Consider the following 19,675-nt stretch of genomic DNA (forward strand, 5'->3'; position numbering starts at 1 on the left):
ATTTCAGCAGTATTTTGGTGAATTTGTGGAAAGCTTAGCTAGACTTAAAATGACTCTTGGGGCAATAGCCTAGTAACCCACCTATGAATTTATGAACCTTAAACAGTCAAACAGACATAAGCCAAAGGCAATGAAAGACCAAATGTTAAGAAAAGTGTATAATGTCAGAATAAGTACTTCTCACTTTAAATACACTGCAGTTGCAGCTGCCCTCCAGAAAGTAAAATTCCAAGAAATACTGGTCTTTAAGGGGATAGTATTCTGACAGTGCATAATCCAAAAACCTGGCAGGAGGGCTACTAAGGAAACAACAAAACTTTTACATGCAGCCAAGCCACTAAATCAGAAGGAGAAACACTTCCCTCAGGCCGGAGCACCAATAAGAAGTTCAGTCAGTGATGTGTGGTTCAGATTTTATACTTTAGGGAAACACGAGAGAGGGTCTGCTACTATGAGCAGAAGAAAATGCTGTTAGCTGACAAACAGCAACATAATGCATCTGTCTATATTAATAGTCATTATAAAAATAACATAAACAACATTTGCTGAAATGTAAGGAGAAATGAAAACAACTAAGCATTAAGCAGAACAAATTGCATTCCTTTTAGGTTGACAATATCAGACATAAGGCAAGGAGGTGGAGGGGAAATGAACAGTAAACACAACTGGAAGAAAAAAAGCAGCTGTAACGCTGTAAATTACCTTTCCAAACCAGAGGTTGGTCTGCTGCTCCTGTTTCATTTTTGGGTCTTCCAGTTCAACAAGGAGTGGATTCTTATCATCACCCCCTTTATCATCAGTGAAAGTCACTCTGTCAAGACAAACAGCAATTACTCAGTTTTATGTATCCATGAAAACTATTTTCCAACTGCCAGTGGCAGAATGGCTATGTCCACCTCATACCACAGGGACAACTGCATGCAAGACTACAACTACCATCCACAGAAGTTATAACAGGTACACAATGGTTCTCTGGGCAAAGTCTTTTACTGTTTTAACATTAAATAGAAAGTGAAGAGTCAACCTGCCACATTCAATTAAGATGGCATTATGCAACTACTGCAAAAAAAAAAAAAAAAAAAAAACACACAGGCTAAATGAGGACAGTTCAACTTGCACAGCTGCTGTGGGTATGCAAACTAGGCACACAAGAAAGCTAACAAAAAAAAAAAAAAAGACTCCAATTCATATAACTTTCAAATGTTTTGGGATTAAATCTTATCACAATTCCACTTTTCAAAAAGGAAAATAAAATACCTTTTCTTAGTTAGCTTCTTTCCTTTAGATTCAGTCTGCTTATCTTTTAACCTTACATCTTCCATGTCTTCAGAATCCAGGTCACTGGCCAGTGACACCTCATCTGCACTATCTTCCTTATCCGACAGGTGGATGTCATCATTAATCTCCTCATCCACTAATATTTCATCAGCTGATTTCATATCTCCTTTACTGATCTCCGACAACTATATTGTTTGGGGGTGGGGGAAGAGAGAGAAATTCATCAGAACATCCTGTTTTCAAACTTAAGTCTAAGATGCAAAGTAAGAGATGAGGGTATGCTCTTGGCAGAATAAGACAACTGACACTGGCTGTCAACCATCCAATGTGAAAACATTTCTAAAAAATGATGACAATTACTCTGGTTCATCACTGTTTTTGACTACATACACAGAATGACCCAGAGGACTCTCAGACACGGGTACTGCAAAAGTAATTCAAACAACACGTATCGGTCCACCTACCCAAGAAAACCTCAACTAGGTAACAATTCCAAATCATCTTACTTCTTTATGAATTGGCTGTAGACTGTTAACAGCTATGTACGTTTAGGGTGTTGCAGAGATCAAATCCACTCAAGCAGAGAAGGAAACTAAAGATAAGTTTTGCAAAGCTACCTTATGCTACAATAATCACCATCAAGGGCAGTCAGAAAGTGCAAAAGATGAGCGACAAAATGAAGTCTGCTACCTCCTACAGGTCTCATTCTTTGCACAGCCCCACAAATCACTGAGTAACACTACTGCCTGCACACTATCTGGCCTTTACTGACCTTTCTATTCAACACATACCTTGTTTTTGGAGATGGATTTGAGAGAAAACAATCCTGTTTCACCTTCATCTGCAATAGAAACACCTGGAAGATCCATCTTGAGCTCCATACGTTCTCGTTGTTTTCGGCGTTCCTTCAGAATTTTTTTCTTCTTCCTAAATGACAAAGTCCCAAACAAACCATACTTGTTTAAGGCAAAAATACATTTAAGATACGGGTAGTGTGTGTGTTAGGGTATACAAGCTCTTCTAATGCCATGACATCTCAGAAACTTGACATTAATTTTATAGGATATTGGTATGCAACATCACAGCATGTAGTAAAACGTACACTTCTGCTTAATTAATGGAGTATCATGCAGGTATTATGACCATATACTCTCCTAAAGTTAAAAGAAAGTCCAGGAAGTACCTTAAAATCACAGATATATTGATGTGGAAAGGGGACAGCTGACAGGAGCGATCTTTCCAGTGTCAGCAGAGGTGTGCAATGTCAATTTAAGGAGGCAATGACAGTGTGGTCTAACAGGAATCTCAAGACTCAAATGTTCAGCATAAAAAATGTCCTGTTGGCAGCCATAAGGGGTGCTGTCACCAGACATAAAATGAAAAATCACTGAGTACCAAATGGATGAAAAGGTTTCTATGATTAAAAAGCAAAGGAGTAAAATAACCACCTACCTTTTAAGCTCGGCTACCTCCTCAGCTTTTGCTTTTGCTAGTTCTTCCTCCAGCTCTCTGTCTTCTGCATCTTCCTTCTCCTCAGCAACTTTTTCCAATGGCTTCCGGGAACCCTTAATTTCTTCTTCACTCTGTTCTTCATCAGAGCTCAAGCTGAAAAAGAATCCAATGATGATGGACTGATAAAAGGAAAGTGAAGATTATACCCAAGTATCCACTGCCTTTTTGAACTATTCAGCTTCTGGACAGAGACTACCATTACTTGGGACTCAATCTGGTGACCTTTTAAATGCAAATCTTGTGTGTGGTAGAAAATACTGTCCCATTACATATCAGTGGGTTTTCCTTTCATTCACTACTGAAATATTATTTTATCAGTACCTCTAGAACTGTAGTATATTGTGTGCGTACAAAATATCAAAAGACAGACAAAAACAGCCATGTTGCACTGAACCTAAATTTCAATAAAGAAGAAATAGATAATGCAGCTTAAATGGGTTATAATATATTTGTTCAGCAAGTCCCCACCCTCAGAGGCATTCTTTGAAACTTACTTTATTTCTCCAGAGAGCTCTCTGGCCTCATCCTTCAATTTCTTTGCCAAGTATCTGCGTAATTTTCCTCTCCAGTTCAGCAAAGCTCTAGAATTAATTTCATAAAATAAATTACACAATTACCACTTACAACAACACAGTACATATATTTGTTTTTATTTTACAAGTAGATGAACTGGACCACTAGGGCTGAAAAAACAACATTATCTATTAAAGAAATATTTCCTTTGATTTAAACAGAACACTCTCACTCAAACTGTAGATGTGCATGTGTCAGCATCTCCCAAAGTGAGGAGTGCTTCCAGGCAGTGCAGCTTCTTGTTTAGACTCCTAGCATTAAGCAGCAGTACCTTGAATTTATCTAGAGAGGATTTTGGTATGTCTGAAGGTTGGTTATTTTGACACTACCTAAAAAAGGCAAAAAAGAGGGGACTAATGCCTTTGCCAGTATCCAAAAGCCTAGAGAATACAGGTGCAGACCATCTCTGGCAAAGCAGAATGGCCTGTTGACCATGTCTTCCCAGGCTGACAGATATCAGACCCCCCTTGGACTGACACCAGAAGCTAAGCCAATTGTTAAGGTCAATCATTTTTTGTTTCAAGTCGATCATTGTGTGCCCTTTTAAAATACTATTATAAAAAAACTTCCAGATCTTTATCACTTTCGTCCCTACTAGCATCCAAATTTCCACAGCAGTACCATCTATTCTCGCACACTTTCTTATAGAGTGGTTCTACACTGCCATTTCTATCCTTAACAACTCCTAAATAATTTCTACTACCCATTCCTTAAATTCCGCCCTGTTAAAAGATAGGCGGGGAAGTGTCAGCATCTCATTTTTAATTCATTACCCTGAAATTTTATTCTAGTTACTATTGGTGTATCTGACATAGCTGCTGAATGCATATTAAAACTTTCAATTAAATGCACATGTTCCTGTGAAATATAATTTATGTCTAGCTTAGCCCTGTTTTTGTACCTTGGGGAATAATATGCAAATTCTTTCTGAGCTCCTCTTACTAGATTCACATATTCCACACTAAATATTTTTATAAATTTCTTCAAAAATCTACCCTGTTTTGGTATATTTCCTCTTCTAGCCCACCCAAGACAGATCTTCACTTTTGCAAGTCAAATTCCAGTCCCCAACTACAAGTAATATTTCCCTGCTGACAGCTAATTATTTTCCCCAGAGTGTTCTTAAGCTCCACTGTAGCAGTTTTAGGTGGAATATAAATACATGCCAGAATAATCCTCGTCTTCTCTTCGCCAGTAGCCCCTTACTGCAACATATCTACCATTGTTATCTTCTTCTCCCTCTTCTATCACTACTGGAGCTCCTCCAGTAACTAATAGAAGTACTCTCATTTTCCTCAGTCCCATATACTCCACTAAATATCCATCCTGAAATCCTTTCTTTATCAAATTCACATGCTCAGTTCTTTCCAAATGTGTCCCCTATAGCACAGCTATTTGCATTCTGCATTTCTTAATACAGTTCACTACTCTTTCTTTTTTGTATGTACCTGAGACCATTCAAGTTCAAAGATGATATGGAAAAGTGTTACCATTATGATAAGAAGTCATTATTCCCATCTATTATGTATAATAGTTTTTTAATGTCTAGTTTCAGCCTTTGTGTTGCATGCATATACTAATGTTTGGCAGGTTTGTCTTTTATACAGTTTCTTGTCGCATCCATTTGAACCTCTGTCAAGCCTTAACAATTTTTTTTTAATGAAAACCCTCAAAGCAGTGCACCCCAGAATACCCCCATAACCTAATAACATACACACAAAAAACTGTGTACATCCTCAAATAATGAAATGTAACACTCCTAACAGGAAGTGTCACAGAGTGACACCTACACTCACAGGCTTTACTTGACCTGTAATTAAGGTTATACACTGTATATGTAATGCAAGTGCTGTCTGTTTTTGTCTTATCCAAGATTCAGAAAAATTATAGTTGTGTAACATCTTACCATAACAGTAGATGTCCTTTCCTTACCTTTTGCAGTATTCCTTACATGTGGGATTCCCTCCCTCAGGTAGCCCGACATCTGGCTAATATACAAAAGCCTACTGCTGTTTTAAGGTACGCCATACATCACACGCATGCTCCTTGCAGACGACGTCTTTTGTGGGTGTTTCCATCACAACTGCATCCACAGACAGGCCCTTACTCCAACGTGGCCAATCCTTGGGAGGAGCAAGAATTTTGACAGGCTTCATAGAAATAGGCTCTACAGTGTCAGACTCGTTCCAAGATACTAGGTCTATGAGCACATCTAGAAGGGAACCACCCGGGGCTTGGATGGGAGTACACAGAAAGAATCCAAAAATATAGAGTCCTCCAGAGAGGGGAATTTGGTCGTCAAGCCCTCATATGCTGGCAAAAAAGCTCAAGAGATCACCAAAGGATGCATGATCCCTCTCCTTCTTTGAGCACTATCTTTGGTGAGAGACACCTCGGAGGAGTTGAGGTGCTTCCCCGTGCCTAAAACCTCCTACTCCAGAGAAGCTGGAGGACAGGGGAAGAGGCAGGAAGCCCCAACTAGGGGAACAGACTGGAGAGCAACTGGCACGGGCTGTCCAGAAGAAGACTGATGACTCACCACAGGCACAGATGAGAATGGGGAAGGAACTGAAGAAGACTATCCCATCTCCTGAAAGAACACTGCCCCTCCACGACATCGAAGTTGGAGGCGGAAGTTGGCCTCCTGGAGCAAACAGTCCCAGTATTTGAAGAAACCAAAAACATGCCTGGATCTGGGGAGGTACAACTCCGGGCTTCAAGACCAGAGCCGAACTGTCGAAGTTCAAAGCTCTGAAAAGGAGTGACAAACTCAAAGCTTGGATGGTCAAAAACCTGACCCAGAAAAGTCAGCTTCAATGCCAAAACTTTGAGGTCTGCTTGGCTCAAAAACAGCCAGAGTAAGAGACCAAGGTTGGAGCTGAAGCCGAGCATGACCAAACCATCAGACCTTGGATCCACAGGGTCTGATGGAGGAAGCCAAAGTGACAGAGAATAGGTTCTGGAAAGAGGTCCTGGACATGCATCCAAGACTGCAAAAAGGACCTCATTAGCTGCTCCAAGTCTGAAGCTTTGAAAATGCCTACCAACCCAGATGACTAAACGAAGATGGGGGGGGGGGGCAATGCCACTGATGGCACTTGGAAGATGAAGAACCTGCCTGCCAGATCAGAATCTGAGAGACTCAGAACCGGGGTGGGGAAGGAGACGAATCTGACATCTTGGGTGGAGTGGAAGGGAAGAAGGGGAAGCTACCCGACTTGACAGAGCCCCTTTGACACTGAGGTCCAAAGACAGAGACTTGCTCATGGTCGGCACCAGGGGAGATTGGCTCCAAGGGAACCAGAGCCAACACCAGTGCTAAACTTGCTGGGGTACCTCAGTCCTAGCGAGCCAGAAAAGGATCCAGGCATGATCAGAAGAGGATGACTTATGAGCGCCTCTAGAGGTCTTGGAGTCTTTGGAAGTACAGCGAAGGTTGTCAGAGCAGTCCTTCAGCGCTGAAAAGCAAGAAGTGGAGGGGAAACCCTTCATAACTAACTTAGCCCTTCTCTCATTAACAGCTCTAGACCCGAACCCCCCTGCAAATCAAACGGGAAAATGAGTTGTGCAGCCCCAAAGTAATAGACGCACTTGTCGTATTCATCTTGTGAGGGCAGTTTGTGCCAACAAACAACACATTTTTCGAATCACTTAACCATGATAAGAAGGAACCCTGCAACAAACATAACACGCTATGAAGAAAAAAGCACTAAGCAAAATACATACAGTTCTTAGTCTAGACAGAAAAACTACCCTACATGGAAAACAGAGAACCACACTGCAGGTAAACTCAAAGAGGTGGGAAAAGCCCACTGCTAACTACACACGCACACTAAAAGGATAACAATTCTAAGCCTAAACTTAGCTAACCTACCTAACCTATCCTATGAACCACTACATCTAAAGAGTAGGGGGAAAAAGCATCACAAAGGATACGTTTGTACGGAGCCACAGCTCGAGCTGCTAACTTAGAACTGTGGCAAACATGATCTGGGGTGTCTGTTGGGGAACAGGGGATTGTGGGTAGAGGAGGCACAGTCAGGCACATTGAAGTTTAGAGGATTTGTCCAGCATCTGATCAGAGTCGGATCCAATAACTCACAGGCTGAAATCAGATGGACAAGACAACATCGGATATAGTGTTAAGAACAAAAACTGTTTTACTGTTACCTCTTTCCTTTTTCTTCCCTTCTCCTTAATGTTCTTACAGACATCAATAACATGAAGGACATATGCTTTGGAACCCCTACAAGTTTAACAAAATCAAAAAAGTCCAATAATTACAGGTTTTCTTGTTCAGCCATATTTCACAAATATGACCTGATGCTGTGTAAGCCTACATTTGGTGATCTTCATCTCCAGACTACTCTAGTCTCGGGTTCATTTCCTATGTCCTCCTGGTTCTTCTAGTTAACTCCTGTGCTTTTCTATGACTCTCAAAAATTTTCCTTTGGAAAGCTGGAACAGGTTTCACAGGCAAAGTCTCTCTATGAGCTTTATTATCAGAAGAATAAGCAGCAGGGTTCCATTCTGTTTGATAGCTCACTTTTTGTTGGACAGCATGTTCTGCAACAAAAAAATGACTGATCATCCAGGAAATAATACTCTGAAAATAGCTGGATGCAGCAGCTTGAATCTCACACCTGCCTCTCAACAGTCCCTGAATAGAGAAATAAATTTACTCCTCTTCTGCCTGATGTACAGTGAGTAATCATTTCCCACAAATACTCTACTGGCTCCAACTTTTAGTACTTTGTCCTTCTACCACAATTTTGCTAAAATCAACTCTTTTTGCTGGTAGGATTACTGTTAAAAGTCTTGGCTACTTTCTCATGACCAGATTTGGAGCATACACACAATATGGACTTTCATCTAACAACTCCTGCTGCGGAATACCAGTCCAGTTACTTATTTGTGCTTTCATAAAATTAATACAGTCTGTTTCTTCCAGTTTCTCTAGTACAGCAGAAAATCTCAGATTTTCCCTACGTGCTCGGTCCTCTAATTCTACCACTTTTGAAACATCACTTGAGCAGTCTCATACTCAGTCATCCTTTTCTTCACTTCAACCTCTGATTTTTGCAGTTTAATCAGCTCATCCAAATATCTGTTAAAGCTGCTTCCATTTTTCCAGACTTTTGTTGTTTGGGCTGACATACTCTCAGTCTTTTGTTTACTTTAATAAAATCTGAGCACATCTTACTTATTTTATCTCTAGATTATTGTAAGTCATGTATTGCACCAAAGCTGGAGCTTGATCTGCTTTTCGCTAAAACTGCTGCAGGATTCTTCCCGGCCACTGTTTTGTTTCAAGTCCTGCAAGCAGGGTTGCCAGATGTCACTATTTGGGCGGGACTGTCCCGAGATCAGCAGCCTAATCCCGAGTCCCGCCCTGCTGGTTTAAATCCCGGCCAGCCTCCGCTTTGTTTGTTTTTTTTTTTTTTTGATTGTCCCGTATACCTGGCATACGGGCCAATCAAAAATTGCTAAACACGGAGCTTCTTGTGTTCCGCATTAAACACGAAGCTCCGTTTAATTTTGATTGGCCCATATGCCGCATACGGCCAATCAAAAATCGCTAAACACGGAGCTACTTGTGTTGAATGCGGAACTGCAATGCATTAAACACAAGAAGCTCCGTGTTTAGTGCAGACGCGGTTGATGTAAAAGGCAAAGCGCGGTAACCAGTAAGCCAACACTGTCTACAGTGAGCGCGTCTAACAGTTAAGTTGGGCTTTCTTTACTGCACCACGTATTTTTTGTATTAAAGAAGGACACCTTTGTGAGGGTATATCGTGATGATGGCATCAACATTTCTACCAGGGAAGAGAGCTTTACCTTCAAAAAATGCCTTTGGCACCAAACGCACGTCCGTAACGGGCACCTCGTGAGTATACTATCAAAGTTTTCCACTGAAGTACTGCTGTATAACATAGCATTCTTGTATGTTAACTTTTCAGGGGTACGTTGATTTTGCATTAGATAGTAGTACCCTTGGTAGTATTACTAATGTGTTTTGCTTTCTGTGATGGTATGTATAAACCGTTTACTTGGGCTTTGCTTTGTATTATTGTATGCTACTGAGTGAGCTCAGTTCTGCTACTGAGTGAGCTCAGTTCTTTAATGTGGAACTCTGTTCCTTCCGCATTAAAGACCTTTTTTTTTTTTGGTCTTCACTTGCCGTGAGAGACCTTCTTTTTTTTTTGTCCCTACCTGGGAGTCTGGAAATCTGGCAACTCTGCCTGCAAGCATCATGAACACAAAACAGACCATCAGAAATTGTAAAGAAATCTAATCACTAAACACGAAAAACTCTGTTCACCGTAAATGTTATGCAAGTTTAATGGTGCAGAACATAGATGTCATATGACATATGGCAAGCCCAAAACTACAATAACAAAACAATGACTATAGTGGCATATGGTCTTTGAAGATATAAACTCCAAAAAAGGCACAATAACATGCCAACAGAAGTAATGCTAGAAGTATAAGCTAGCTGTAAATATGACTTGAGAAATGGCATTATATTGTGGGTTGACTGGGGGAAAAAACTATGCAGAATGTCTACGGTTCATATCTCTCAACTGTACAGATTTTTGCCTCATATTTTTGGTCCATTTTTCAAAAAAATTGTGGTTTTCTGGCAAACTAGTGGCAAATCATTTAAGACTGAAGTTAGAAAATAATGGCAGACATTTGAGTTTCAGGCTTCATACCCTTCAGAAAATGCATGCTAATGCAAAACCTGTCAGTCTATCAACTTTCTTGGATTGTAAGAGCAATACTTAAAAATTGTCCCTATTTTTGGGTCTTTGTCCCACTTTTACTTATGGATTTGTCCAGATTTCTTGCTTTAAGAGGTTGAGAGGTATGCTACAGCTGCAGTCTAGTAGTAGTTTATATTTGGACAAAACCCAAATCACCCTTCTGTTCTGACTCCATCATCTGTTCTAGATGAGGCTAAAAAGAGCATAGCAGTGGAACAGTATATTTCAATATTAAGTCTGCAAAGAAACACTTCTGCTGAAGGTTTGGAAATAATTTGAAAGAACTAGGGAAATAATTTCGTAGCATAAAGTAAAGGTTTGAAATAGAAGACAGTCTGAGTTGTCCGAGTTTATTAATACTTGTCTCACAAACAATCAGTCAAGACACATTTAACCAAACTATATCACACCTTCCTTTGATGAAATGCAATTTCCACAAATCAATAAATCAGCTGCAAAAGGAAAACAGTCCCTTTTAACATTAGTAAAGCAAAAAAAAAAATGACCACTAACTTACAGACTCTCCGTGGTACTGTTAGAGAAAGGGTGCTTAGTACCCTAATGTGCAGGGCTGAGGATAGGGTTTAGGGGCAGGGTAAGGGTTAGCATACATGAATAAGGATAGGCAGGGGGTTTCCCTCCCTCACACCACCTTAGTCATTCAGATTAACCCTAGCACTACCCTGCTAATAATTGCATCCCTACACATTAAGGTAATAAACACTTTTTCCATTACAGTACCACTAAATAAGAAACACACACACACATTTCAAACATGCCAATGCACAAACAAAACATGAAAGCTATCCCATTTCTTAGCCTTTACTCTAACCCAACTGCGGACATTAAAGTACAGTTTTGTACCTACCATAAATGTAGATGTTCGAGTGCTAATACAGCTGCAGTCATAACAGATGGGGTTCTCCTGCCGTCAGGCGGGTCCTCGTCAGCAATTCCAAAGTCTAGGTCCGGCGGTTGTCGTCACTTCTTCCCTGACGTCAGTGTGACAGGGGTATAAAGGAACCAGCCGACGCCATTTTCTTCAGTTTTTCTTGCCCCAGATGTCAGGTGCCCCCAGAAGGAAGGCAATACATAAATTTGTGTAATAATGCAGTGTAATATAATCAAAATACAGTAGTTGCAAGCAAATACATCATAAATGAATACCCCAATCAGGTTGTATGAGGATGTGCTAGCCTATAGGCCTGTCCCAAGAGGGGAAGGAGGGAGGGAAACCTGGACTGCAGCTATATTAGCACTCGAACATCTACATTTATGGTAGGTACAAAACTGTACTATGTTCATCGTGCATACAGCTGCAGTCATAACAGATGGGTAGAATCCCAAAGCTAAGAAAGGGGTGGTAGGCACTAGGTGGAACTAGGAGGAGCCAAAATGCCCTGCAAGACTGCAGTGGCAAAGCCTGCTCTAGATTTGTAGTATAATGGTAGGTTGTAGTGCTTGGAGAAGGTATGCACAGAACTCCAAGTGGCTGCTTCCAAAATATCCTTGGTAGGAACTCCTCTGAGGAAGGCTGCAGAGGTGGCTGTGGCCCTGGTGGAATGAGTTCTAATGCCTGTAGGTACAGTTTTGCCATGAAAGGAATAGCAAAAGCGTATGCAGTGGGCTATCCATTTTGAGACTGTCTGTTTGGAAATTGGCTTTCCTTGAGCTCCTACCGCATAGGCCACAAAGAGCTGTTCTGATTTTCTGAAAGGCTTTGTTCTGTCCAAATAATAACGCAGTTGTCTGTGGATGTCCAAGGAATGTAGTAATCTCTCCCCTTTGTTTTGAGGATTAGGATAAAAAGTAGGTAAATGTATGGCCTGATTTAAAGCTACCCTGGATACCACTTTAGGCATAAAGGACGGGTTGGTTCGTAAGGAAACTCTGTCCTGATGGAAGATGATAAAAGGCTGGACAGCCATGAGAACCTGTAGTTCTGAAACTCTACGAGCTGAGGTGATAGCCAGAAGGAAAGCTGTTTTCCAGGACAAATATTGCAAATCTGATGAGGCAGCTGGCTCAAAGGGAGGCAAGGTCAGTTTTTCCAGAATGAAATTAAGATCCCAAGCAGGTATTGGTTGTTTCCTTGGAGGTCTTAAATTCTTAGCCCTCTGAGGAACTGTCTTAAGAGAGGGTGAGAGAATAAAGGTGGATCAGTGTTGTATTCTGCAGAAATGGCTGAGGCATGGATTTTGATGGAGGAGAAAGAAAGTCCACTGCTTAGCAGTTCAGCCAAATATTGTAGTATTTGAGGTAAATTCAGTTTTCCAGGGTCCTGGCCCTTTTTCTCATTCCAGACACAAAAACATTTCCATTTTGCGGAGTAAGCTTTTCTAGTTGATGGCCTTCTGGCCTCCAAAATGACATCCTGCACCTCCTTGGAGAGTAGGGCCTGCTGTGATGCTAAGGAATCTTCCATGCGGCTAGATTGAGTGTTTTTAGCTGGCTGTGAAGAGTAAGAATGTTCCTGATCATCAGAGTGCTCTGAAATAATGGAGCCCTGATCAGAGGAGGGGGAATCTTCCTCCACTCTAGGCCTTTTGTCCGGAGGGGGCTGAGAACCTCTGATAAGAGTAATTAAATCCTCAGCCATTTTAAGCATCTGTTTCTTAGGCATGGGGTCTGGAGATGGGCCCTGTGTAGCTGGTCTCTTAGAGTGCATGGTTGCTTTAGACTCTGTGAAAGCCTTGATGGAGAAAGAAGAGGAAGGTCTGAAGACACCTTGAATGGAGGTGGACCTGTCCACATTCTGAGTTTCAACGCCCGGAGTGGCTTCGGTATCTGTAGTCGGGGTGAGGGTCGAGGAGCCTGTGACCTCGGGCACAGGAGACACCGTCAAAGAAAGGTCGTCGGTAGTCAGGGGCTGCGTAGGCGCCTCGCTGAGAACCGGACCACGTGTAGTCGGCTTTGGCGTGGTGTCAGTAGAGGCCGCGGACCTCGTGTGTCGGTCCTGGTCTTTGCGTTTTTTAGACAAAACCGGAGTCGGAGTATCCGACGACATAGTATAGTTAAATGCTTTCCCAAAATAATGCTGGGCGAACTCCGCCCGACGCTTAATAGTGCGTTTGTTGAATGTAACACAAAAGCGACAGACCGAGACGTCGTGGTCTGGGCCTAAACAAGGTATACAGAGGGAATGGAAATCCTTATGCGGTATTTGCTTCCCACAAGAAATACAATTATTAACTTTGTCTGACATCGGTCTGAGGCAAGAAAAGTTTCCCCAACGGGGTACTTAGCTTTTAAGAAGACTTCGGTTTCCAAAATTTCATAATCTCAAGAGCTGGCCGACCGGCACTTGCGAACTGCTTCTGCTTCGGGCACCGCACGGCAAGAAAGACTGAAGAAAATGGCGTTGGCTGGTTCCTTTATACCCCTGTCGCACTGACGTCGGGGAAGAAGCGACGACAACCGACGCCGGACCTAGACTTTGGAATTCGGCCGACCGAAGACCCGCCTGACTGCAGGAGAACCCCATCTGTTATGACTGCAGCTGTATGCACGATGAAAGTACAGTTTTGTACCTACCATAAATGTAGATGTCCGATAGGTATGCATCTGCAGTCATCACATATGGGTTGTCCTGCCTCAGGCAGCCCTTCGGTCGGCCGGATTCCAAAGTCTGGGTCTGGCCTCGGCTGATGTCGCACTTTCCCCGACATCAGAGCGCCTGGGGTATAAAAGCATCAGCCAACGCCATTTTCCTCAGTTTTTCTTGCCCCAGATGCCAGGTGCCCTCTAAGGAAGGCTAAAATTTGGAGATATGCATTGCAAAAACAAATCCAAACATGCACAGTACTATAAAACAAATACACCATAATAGATCCCCAGCTAGCTATAAGAGGGTAAGTACCCAAGAAGTATACCACAGAGGGAAGGAGGGAGGGTAAACCTGACTGCAGATGCATACCTATCAGACATCTACATTTATGGTAGGTACAAAACTGTACTATGTCCTTCAAGGATGCATCTGCAGTCATCACATATGGGTAGAATACCATAGCCAATCTGGGGGTGGAGGTACTAAGTAAAGGATGGTGTAGCTAAGATACCCTGCAGGACTGCCGTAGCAAAGCCTGCTCTGGATCTGGAGTATAAAGGTAAATTGTAATGCTTGGCAAATGTATGCACGGAGCTCCATGTAGCAGCTTCTAAAATGTCCTTGGTAGCCACCCCTCTTAGGAAGGCTGTGGTGGTGGCTGTGGCTCTCGTGGAATGAGGTCTAATGTCAGCTGGCACAGTTTTTCCATGAAAGGAGTAACAAAAATGAATGCAATTTCCTATCCATTTTGAAACTGTCCGTTTGGAAATTGCTTTTCCTTGTGCCCCAGCAGCATATGCTACAAACAGCTAGTCAGTCTTTCTGTAACTTTTAGTTCTGTCCAAGTAGTAACGCAACTGTCTGTGTATGTCCAGGGTGTGCAGAAGTTTCTCCCCTTTATTTTGTGGTTGTGGGAAGAATGTAGGCAAGTGAATAGCTTGGTTCAAAGATACCCTGGATACCACCTTTGGCATAAATGTAGGATTGGTTCTCAATGAAACTCTGTCCTGATGAAAGATAAGAAATGGCTGTACTGCCATTAGAGCTTGTAACTCAGATACTCTTCTTGCTGAGGTTATGGCCAGAAGGAAGGCAGTTTTCCAAGACAGAAACTGTAGATCTGCAGATGCTGCTGGTTCAAAGGGAGGAAGTGTTAGTTTTTCCAACACGAAGTTAAGGTCCCAAGTAGGTAGAGGTGGTTTTCTTGGAGGATTGATGTTTTTGATTCCTCTTAGAAACGGTCTCAGGAGAGGATGAGAGAAGACAGGTGGATTAACATTGTATTCTGCTGAAATTGCTGAGGCATGTATCTTAATGGAAGAGTAAGACAGGCCGTTGTGGAACAATTCTGCCAAATATTCCAGTATATGTGCCATGTTCATCACTGTCACATCTAGGCCCTTTGTTGTGTTCCAAGTGTGAAATCTTTTCCATTTTGCTGAATATGCCTTCCTTGTGGAAGGCCGAGCTTCCATAATAATATCCTTCACTCTCTGGGATAGCTTATCCTGAGGAGGAGTCATGGTATTTTCCAGGCAGTTAGCTGCAAGGTTTTCAGGTTGGAATGCAGAGTCTTGAAATTGTGCTGGTCAGTAGAAGTGGCCATAGGGGAGAGGCCATGGTTTCGTCTGTGACATGCTCTTTAACAGTGGGTACCAGTGCTGTCTTGGCCAGTTTGGAGCTATCAGAATCACTCTGGGCTGCTCTGTCCTGATCTTCAGTAAGACCTTGGTCATTAATGGGAGAGGTGGAAAAGCATACACTGTTAGAGCTTTCCAGCTGAAAGAGAGAGCGTCCACTTTCCATGCTTGTGGGTGGTATGTCCTTGAGCAGAATTTCTTCAGTTGATGATTGTGGGGGGAGGCGAACAGATCTATTTCCGGCCTTCCCCATGATTGTGTTATGAGTAAGAAGATGTCTGGGTGCAGCATCCATTCGTGTGCATCCATGGTATTTCTGCTTAAGCTGTCTGCCAGTATATTGTCTTTCCCCTGGCACGAACTGGGACTGCAGCTGTATATTGAGTTTCAAGGAAAGTTCCCATAGATTCATTGCCAGTCTGCAAAGAAGGTAGGAATGGGTGCCTCCTTGCTTGTTTATGTACCACATAACTGTGGTGTTGTCTGTCCTTATGAGTAGGTGGCCTTGATGAAGAAAAAGTTTGAAGGCCTCGATTGCTTGTATCACTGCCAGCATTTCCTTTTGGTTTATGTGCATGCGCAGCTCTCTTTGTGACCATAGCCCTTGGATACATCTGCCCTCCATGTGTGCTCCCCAACCTTGGTCTGAAGCATCCGTAGTGATGGTTTGGTTGGCTCTTGGCTTGCTGAAGGGCAACCCGCTGTTCGACTGGCAGGCTTGAGCCCACCACAGAAATTCCTTTTGGAGGCATGGAATGAGTGGGATCAAGGTTTCTAAGCTGTGACTGTGCTGAGTCCATAAACTCCTTAGGTACCATTGTAATTTTCTCAAATGCAGCCTTGCTTGTGGGATCAGAAGAATGCAAGACCATTTGGGTGGTTGTGTCTAGATCCGCACCCAGAAAAGTTATTCTTTGGGATGGAACCAGTCTTGATTTCTGGATGTTGACTGTATATCCCAAGGCCTGCAGTAGGTGGATGGCATAATCCAAGTCCTTTAACAAAGTTTGCTTGTTGTCCACTTGTATAAGGCAGTCATCCAGATATGGGTAAATTTGAATCCCCTGAAGTCTGCAGTGTGCAATTACTGATGCCAGGTATTTCGTGAATACTCTGGGCGCAGAAGATAAGCCAAAGGGCAATGCTGAGAATTGATAATGCTCTGACCCTGCAAGAAATCTGAGGTGTCTTCTGCAACTTTGTCTGATAGGGACATGCAGGTATGCCTCCTTGAGGTCTAGAGTCACCAGCCAAGACCCCTTGCCCAGCAGGGGAAGGAGTTGCTGTAGAGTCAGCATTTTGAATTTTGGCACAATGAGGTAAGTATTCAGTGCGGACAAGTCGAGAATAGGCCTCCATTGATTTTCTTTTCTTGGAACAAGGAATAATCTGGAGTAAAATCCTTGGCCTTGTTCTGAAAGAGGTACCTTTTCTATAGCTTTCATTTGTATTAAGTTGGAAATTTGTTTCAAAGCCTCTGCCCTCTGATTTGGTGGCAGGTCTGGCATGCCTTTTCTTCTTGGCAATGTGTGGAAATGGAACCTGTATCCTTTGTCTATTATTTGCAGTGTCCATGTGTCCCTTGTAATGCTGTGCCAATTTTTTGAAAATAAAGAAAGCTTTCCGCCCAAAGGTGCTTCTAATTGAGCCCTGGTCGGCGGAGTCAAAACAAAGTCATTGAGTCTGTCCTGGTGTAGTAGTTGTAGTTCCTGCACTACCTCTCTGGTTGGGAGGCTGCCATTGACGGCCTCTGTAGGAGCCTCTAGCTTGCCCTCTACCTCTGGCATGCCTATTCCTGCCTCTCTGAGATCTGTCTGAGTCCGGAAAGGACCAATTCTTAGTAGGCCAATTTCTGCTGAATCTCGGTGGTTGGACTTGCAGGAAGCCTTTGACTGTTTGCACAGATTTTGCCTTTTCTTCAAATTTCTTTACGACCTCTTGAGCCGTGGAACCAAATAATTTTTGCTTTTCCATAGGAGCATTCAAAAGCTTATCTTTAACATGGTCTGGCAGAGATTGTTCCTTCAGCCAGGCATGACTACGTATGACTACACCTGTCATAGCTGACCTACATGAAGCTTCCAATGCATCATAACCACACTGCAAGAAATGGTTACTAACCTGCTGGGAGTTATGTACCAGATCCTGAAGGGATTTGCGATCAAGGGGTTCAGAAGAAGACAGTTTCTTATGCAATTCATCTAACAAATACTCCTGGTACTGTATCATATGAAATTGACAATTTAATGCCCTCATGGAAAGAGTTGCAGAAGTATACACTTTCTTACCCCATCTCTCTAAAGCTCTGGACTCCCTTTCAGAGGGTAGGGGATTCCTAGCAGTGGCAGCTGCAACCCCTTTTGGGCCCTGGGAAATAGTTTCTGGATCAGCAGAGTGGGCCTTGTACAGGTGTAGATGCGAGTCCGGGACCCTGTAGTACCTATCAGGTTTGGCAGGAGCCAGAGGGAGAGAGTCAGGGGCTGTACTAGCATCAGAGTACACATCATCAATAACATTCAAAACAGGAGGTATAGCTAAAGGCCTATGCTGAGGTAAATGTAAAAAGGTCCTTAATCTCTTTCTAGAATCAGAGAATTCCTGACCCTGCCATTGAAAATGTTCTCTCATAGAGTGTAATGTCTCTCCAAAGGAAAACTCTTCAGGAGGGGAGGCCGAGGGAATAGATTCTTCAGCATCAGAATCCTCGAGGCGAATAAGCCTCCTCCTGGTGGTCTGACAGAGTAGAGCCATCAGTGGACTCATCTGAGGAATGGGGGTCAGAGGGCTCAACCCTGGGCCTTTTGTCTGGAGGTGGTTGAGAGCCCCTGTCCGGATGAGGTTGAGAACCTCTAATTAAGGAGATAAGATCGACTGCTAAGCTAAGAATCTGTGAGCCAGTAGAAGGTCTCTGAGAGGTAACCTTGGGAGGCAAAGCTTTAGTAAGTTTAGCAGCTTTAGCCCTAGAGAAAGCCTTAATGGACATGGATGCAGGAGGTCTGGCTGCACCACGTGCAGGAGTAGACTTGTCTAAAGGAATGGTGTTGGAAGGTTCCTGGACACCAGTTTCAGAAGGTAATTCAATAACCAACTCGGCCGGGGCCTCCGGGGCCGAGGTAGTCGGTTGTGCGGTTTCGGTAATCGGAAGTACCAAGGACTCTGTTTCAGCCGAGACCGAGACACTCGCGGTAGGCCTGACCGTGGTTTCAGCCGAAACCACGGCCCGCGTGTGTCGGTCCTTGTCCTTCCATTTTTTAACTAAATGCGAAGTCGGAGTCTCTGATGGCATCTTGTAAGCAAAACTAGCCCCAAAGAATTCCTCTGCAAACTCCGACCGACGTCTAAGAGTTCATCGGTTGAAGGAAGCACAGGCTGAACAGGCCGAGACGTCGTGGTCTGGGCCTAGGCAGGGGAGGCAGTAAGAGTGGAAATCCTTATGAGGTATTTGTTTCCCACAAGTTAAACAATTACTAACTTTATCTGACATCGGCTGAGGCAAGAAAGAGTCCCAACGGAGTACTTAGCTTTTTCGAAGTCTTCGGTAGCTGAATCACAGGAGCTGGCCGACTGGCACTTGCGAACTGCTTCTGCTTCGGGCACCACGCGGCAAGAAAGACTGAGGAAAATGACGTCGGCTGATGCTTTTATACCACAGACGCTCTGACATCGGGGAAAGTGCGACATCAGCCGAGGCCAGACCCAGACTTTGGAATCCGGCCGACCGAAGGGCTGCCTGAGGCAGGACAACCCATATGTGATGACTGCAGATGCATCCTTGAAGGACATCATCATGGCGTACACACACGCACACACACACACACACACACACACACACACACACACACACACACACACACACACACAGTTCTAATGTTGAAACTTTCATTATAAACAAATGTTTCTGCATTACTTACTCATTAGATATCGCACCACTCAATTCTGGTTGCACATTACAACTTCTGACATCAGAAACAGCATTTGACAAATGGAACTGGCAAGGTATCTGACAAAAGAGCGGCAGAGTGGGAACAACCCACAGCTGTCACTGACCAGGTTAGAACTGTGATATTTATGAGGCATGGTGGTACTTTTGTAAAGCTGTATCATTCCAAGCTGCATAAAGTCAAGACTGAAGTGGAAGAACAATACATGAATTAAAAAAAGAGGTGACAGACTTAACAGAAATAATCCCAATGAACTCAGAGAAAGGAAATGAATTCTGAAGTGAAAATGGAATAATCTGACACTAATGGACTGAAGCAGCCACAGGTGCTACAGTGAGGTAGTAGCTCCAGCCTAAAAAATGTCAAACCATAAGACTTGTGGGCAAAAAAAAATGGGGTGCAACATGCAGCTGAAAT

The 19,675-nt window shown here is 43.1% G+C and overlaps 1 protein-coding gene across 1 annotated transcript in view; it reads right to left on the minus strand.

Annotated features, from left to right (window-relative positions):
* FTSJ3 (FtsJ RNA 2'-O-methyltransferase 3) overlaps positions 1–19,675 on the minus strand; it is a 1,310,428-nt gene that overhangs the window by 293,365 nt on the left and 997,388 nt on the right. Inside the window, exons 10-14 of the mRNA XM_044076638.1 lie at positions 3,285–3,371; positions 2,731–2,883; positions 2,070–2,205; positions 1,258–1,463; positions 703–811 (exon numbers count right to left, since the gene is read on the minus strand). Coding sequence (XP_043932573.1) covers positions 703–811; positions 1,258–1,463; positions 2,070–2,205; positions 2,731–2,883; positions 3,285–3,371 — 691 coding nt within the window. The remainder of the gene's footprint in view (positions 1–702; positions 812–1,257; positions 1,464–2,069; positions 2,206–2,730; positions 2,884–3,284; positions 3,372–19,675) is intronic.

Source organism: Protopterus annectens, chromosome 1.part1 (assembly GCF_019279795.1).
Source record: "Protopterus annectens isolate FY-2018-M chromosome 1.part1, PAN1.0, whole genome shotgun sequence".
Classification (NCBI taxonomy): Eukaryota; Metazoa; Chordata; order Ceratodontiformes; family Protopteridae; genus Protopterus; species Protopterus annectens.